This window comes from Echinops telfairi, unplaced genomic scaffold (assembly GCF_000313985.2).
Source record: "Echinops telfairi isolate 266 unplaced genomic scaffold, ASM31398v2 ScPeMD7_7458;HRSCAF=8496, whole genome shotgun sequence".
NCBI lineage: Eukaryota > Metazoa > Chordata > Mammalia > Afrosoricida > Tenrecidae > Echinops > Echinops telfairi.
This window is the reverse complement of record NW_022111358.1, coordinates 45,626,736-45,631,871: the sequence shown is the minus strand read 5'-3', so window position 1 is coordinate 45,631,871 and position 5,136 is coordinate 45,626,736. Positions and strand designations below refer to the sequence as shown.

The 5,136-nt window shown below is 55.4% G+C and overlaps 1 protein-coding gene across 1 annotated transcript in view; it reads left to right on the top strand.

The window, feature by feature from the left end:
* The first annotated feature begins 82 nt into the window (after nucleotides 1-82).
* JPT1 (Jupiter microtubule associated homolog 1) overlaps nucleotides 83-5,136 on the top strand; it is a 6,994-nt gene continuing 1,940 nt past the window's right edge. Inside the window, exons 1-4 of the mRNA XM_030888135.2 lie at nucleotides 83-443; nucleotides 1,441-1,538; nucleotides 2,722-2,740; nucleotides 5,019-5,133. Coding sequence (XP_030743995.2) covers nucleotides 383-443; nucleotides 1,441-1,538; nucleotides 2,722-2,740; nucleotides 5,019-5,133 — 293 coding nt within the window. The 5' untranslated portion in view covers nucleotides 83-382. The remainder of the gene's footprint in view (nucleotides 444-1,440; nucleotides 1,539-2,721; nucleotides 2,741-5,018; nucleotides 5,134-5,136) is intronic.

Below are 5,136 nucleotides of genomic sequence, written 5' to 3'. Positions count from 1 at the left end.
GCACCCTGACTGGCTCATCTCCGGGGGAGGACTTTCTATTACCATCTCTCCCCGGGCTGCTAAGCTAGGCAAGTGAGCTTATTTATTTATATGTGTGTGCTGTCCTTTTTGAGAACTCAGCTGAAAACAAAAGTGGAAATGATTGGTTTGTAAAGAATGAATAACAAGACCTGCTCCCAGATTTTCCTGCAACTGTCCCGCCCAGGAGTAAAGGGTCTTGGCCATTTCCTAATCTCTGACGACGCGCCGGAAACCTTTTGGTCCAATTGTCTGAAAAGCGTGCTTTGCCATTGTTTCTAGGGTTTTGCGGCCTCCGGGTGGTGGCTCCAATTTCTCATTAGGCTTTGACGAACCAGCAGAACAACCTGTGCGGAGGAACAAAATGGCCTCCAACATCTTTGGGACGTCTGAAGACAGCTCCCCTTCCTGGGCCAAGTGCACAGGTATCGCTCCCACCTGTCATCAGACCCCCTCAGCTGCTCGGGCACTAGCTCCCCGTTGTTGCTGTGCAGTCGGCTCAGGCAGCAGGAGACACTGCCCGGTCCGTGCCCCTCGCCATGGTCAAGCACGGTGTCAGTTGGTCTCTTGGAAGCACTTCCTCTCCCCTCCCACTGACCTTCGACCTTACCAAGCATGGTGTCCTTGTCCAGAGACGGTCTCTCTAGATGCATCCAAAATCAGTGAAAGGAAGTCATGCCATCCATGCTTCTAAGAAGCGTTCTTGGCTGTACTTCCTCCAGGGTAGATCACGGTTCTTCCGTCCGTCCATCCGTCCATGGTACCTTCTGTCTTCTCTGCCAGCACCGTGAGTCACATGGGTCGGTTTGGCTGTCTTCTACCTTTGTCACGAGGTGACTGAAAATACCATGGCTGGGTCAGGCGCACTTAGCCCTCTAAGTGACTTGGCTCTCGAACCCGCTCCTGCTGGCTCAGTCGTGAACAAATAGAAAGTTACGACGTGTTTCCTCAGAGGAGAGGCTGGTGCACAGGCGGGGACTCTGCGGCGTCTGAGTGACTGGCAGAGTAAGCCAGCGTCGTCCTTCCCAGGGAGGGGGACGGGGACGGGGATGGGTATTGTTGCTAGGTCCCTGGGTGGCGCGAGGGATTGTGGTCTGCTGCTTACCCGAAGATGGGCAGTTCAAACCCGGCCCCTCCCTGCTGTGTCCTAGAAGAAAGGCCTGGCTTCTGGGTCTACAAAGGTGACAGCCAAGATAACAGTTTGGAACAGAGCTCCATTTTGTCACATGTTGGGGTCACCATGAGTGGAAATCACCTGGGCAGCAGCGAGTGTGCCTGCTCTGTCTGTGTGTGATTTTTCAGGGAGGCTTGACCTCACTTTGTGACCCAAGACCAACATAGAAGGCCAGCTTCCCCCGCGCCCTGCCCGCTCCTCCGTCCGTCCGTCTTTGTGGTCTCTCGGACGTGCCTTTTGTCTCACAGGTGCCAAGGCCAGTGACGGCAGGGAAGACTCCGAGCCCTTGCCGCCCCAGACGAGAAGCTCTTCGGAAACAAACTCTGGAGACTGTTTCGACCTGAAGGTCAGTGTGACCCAAGGAAAAGGCCCGGCGTGCAGTGAGAATGCCTTAGAAACTCCATTTCTTTGTTCACTAACGGCTTTTTACAGAGAGGATTTGGAAAGCGGTGGGAGATTGAGAGACGTGGAGGAGGGGTACGAACTGTTGAGTGCACATGACCTTACCTGTGCTGCAAGCATCCCTACCCCCCAGACTCTGCTTTCTCTGGATGCGCTCCCTCCCTGGGTCTCTCGGTCGAACTAGTGGTTACTAGTTCGAAACTGCCAGCCTCGCTGTGGGAGAAGATGGAGCGATTTACTCTGAGTGACAGTCTCAGAAACTCGTAGGGGACGTTCAACCTTGTCCTGAAGGGTCGCTGTGGGGCAGCATGGGGGCAATGGAAGGGAGTGTGGTTTGGGGGCCAAATGCTCAGAATGATGCTGACTGTGTAGCATCGTCCCAAATTGAAGAAAGGTTGCTTTTCTAAAGGGGATGGGACCCTGTACTTGACCGCATCAACATTAAATTCCAGCCCCCAAACCATTGCCCTAAACAAAACCCACTGCTGTTGACACTGATTTTGCTGACCCAATGTAGGTTTTCTCTTCAGCAAATGCCCTCATCTTCTCCCAGGGATCGGCTGGTGGGCTTGAACCGCCAATCCCGTGGCTAGCAGCCCTCCACTCATACTACTGCACCAAGACCGTCACTCTTCACAGGAGTAGAAAGCCTCCTCTTTCGCCCCTAGAGCAGCTGGTGTTTCCTGGCACTGCTGACCTTGAGGTTAGCAGCCCGGCACGTAACCACTGCGTCCTCCCCAGGCCCCCTTCTTGCCCGCAGTTAGTCTCCACATGAAAGTCTCCCTGCAGTCCTCTTGAAAGCAGACGGTCGTCCAGTTTAACAGGACAGACGGTGCCCGAGCACTGCACTCTCCAGACCTGTGGAGATGGGCTCAGCGAGGACAGCGGTTCTGTACGCTCGTGGAGGAGGGCCATTCGAGACTCACCAGTGTCGCTGAGCTGTGCGCGCAGACGCTGAATTGGCGTCTGTGCCTTATTCTCAACAGCAACACATGAAGAAAGCAGAGCGTGTGTTTAAAAAACGGAACTCCACATGTGGTTTGGATGCTGCTTCCTGGAACTGTGGTTATTTGTGGATTGCAGCGCTAAAGCCCCAAGTAACCCTTCCACTTACTTTTCTCTTGCAGGGAGAAGGCGATATTCATGGTGAGTGGATCAGAGGACGGAACCTCCGGCTCTGTGGTGGTTTTAGAACGGCCCTGACCTGAGTGGTTTGGAACCCTGTCCGGAGAGAGGCAGGGTCGTGCCCTGGTGGGAGCGTAGCTGGGGTGGCCAGGGGAGGAGAATGAAATGAGCGAGTGGGAAATGTGGTTGGATTTTCTGCTTCCAGAGGGAGATGGTTACAGTTTCCTGCACAATTCAAGCCCAAAGATGGGAGGGCTCATTGCAGATGAGCGGCCATGAATCCAGTTGGTGTTTGTTAGCTCTAATGAAGACTTTGGAGTTAAGCAAGTGACTCGGCATTTTGAGCTCCACTCACAACCTTTAATTTAGAGTTTTTATACCAAGCTGCTCACTCGGTTACCAGTGATCTCCTGAATGATAGCTTAAAGGCCGAGATAGATGGCTGGTGCGCAGGCCTGTCACCAATTACATGGGGGGAATGAGCTGTAATCACCGGCTGAGTTGTTTTAAATCTTGGGAGTATTTATTGGCACTTGTATAACGAAGGCCACGAGAAAGAGCTGGCTGGTGAGGGGAACGAGCGGAGCACAGGTGTGGGGCAGTAGCAGGTGGGTCAAGGGCAGGCAGCTTCGGGCGAACTGCTCTGGCTGGAAGGGGGGCACAGCTTCCCCCGCCTGTTTGCCACATTGCTCGTTTGTCAGAGGCAGGACCCCGTTCTGGGTGGAGCTGGTGGCTTAAAGGCCAATCCAGTTCCGCCGGAAAGTTCACTCACAAACAGGCCACCTCTGGGTGGGTTCGGACTTCGGGCTGTTTGGGTATCGGCCAGGCACTGGCACCCTCTTTGCCACCCCCCAGGGACTCGAGTCTCCCTACTGGGGGAGGCGGTGGTGCGTGGTTACTCCCTATTTGGAGCACAAAGTCATCCCCCTACTAAGTGTAGGACAATATAAACTCAAGGGAGCCCAGAGGCATTTTCAGGGCCTGAAACCACCCTGTGGAGCGATAGGTAGTGTGTGCCCTTCTGAAGACTGGCTTCAGCACCCGCGTGGTTGCCCCAGACGATGGGGAGCCCGGGGAGTGCCCGTCTCATCACACCCACCAGCAGAAATGGCACAACTTGAATCCATATGTTGACTCGGGCTGAATTCATGGGCTCGTCTATCTCTTGATTATCTGTTGTTTAATGGGGAGTTTTCTTTTGTATGGTGGGGGCTCTGTATGCACAATGACGTGAACCGAATCTCCCAGGCGGTGAAGGGACACACCGGGAGGGCTTCTCAGTAGGAGCCCTGCTGGCCCAGCGGCTGAGTGCTGGGCGTGGACCCCACAGCCGCTCTTGTGCGGGAGGGCTGGAGGTGGCAGCCTGCTTCTGGACAGCTCTGCCTGGTCGCCCTGTGAGGTGGCTCTCGCCTGCCTCTCCTGGCCCCCGTGACACTCCCAGCTGTGCGCTTCTCTGCCTTTTAAAACTTTTTTTTAAAGCATTTTATTGGGGGCTCTTACCGCTCTCTTAATCACAGCCCATCTGTGCTTTATTTTTTTCCCAACTCATTTTTTAGAATTGTGATTTGGGCAAAATGGTAGACGTTTCTCTTTCCCCTTGGACTTTTTGGGCAAGTGGTGTGACTTTTTGGCCTGTATTCTCTTGGAGGGGCTTGAAGAAACACAGTGTTGCCACAGTTGACCCCGCTCATCAGTGTCTGCGGGAGCCCTGGTGGCGGAGTGGTTTCGTGCTGGGCTGCGACCTGAAAGGTCGGCGGTCAGTAACCCCCAGGTGCTCCTCGGGAGAAAGGGGGCTGTCCACTCCGGTGAGCAGTTAGTCTCGGAAACCACGGGGGCAGTTCTGCCCTGTTGCAGGGCATCCGCCGTGCGTCGGCACCCACTCAGCGGCAGGGAGGGTGGGTTTTATTGGGTTCTCGGTGTCTGTGATGAGCTGTAGGGTATGGATGTGTTCAACCAAGAAAGCTGCCTACGGCGGGTAGAGGTGGTGGTCCGGCAGGGTGGGCTGGGAGTGGGAAGAAGAGGGTCCCCTGGGAGCCCCTTGTCTCCAAGTACTCGAGGCTTCAGTTGTTTGGATCCTTTAGAGAAGAGCCCACGCAGGAGAACGGGAACAAATAGGTCCAAACATTACCCAGCTGCTGTGCAGGCCGTCCCCAGCACCCACGGACGTCAATGACACTCTGCTCCCCAGGGTTCTCCACGGCTGGTTTTGGGGTACCCCCACCCGGGCTGGCTGGGAGGGTTGCCCTTGTCTTTCTACCGGCAGCGGTTCCACCCTTTTCCTTGTTTTCCATTGCCCTAGAAAATGTGGACCCAGACCTGTCTGCCAGCCTGGGCCCGAGCGAGGAGAAACCCGTGCCTGCTGCCCCTGTGCCCAGCCCCGTCGCGCCGGCGCCCGTGCCGTCCAGGAGAAACCCGCC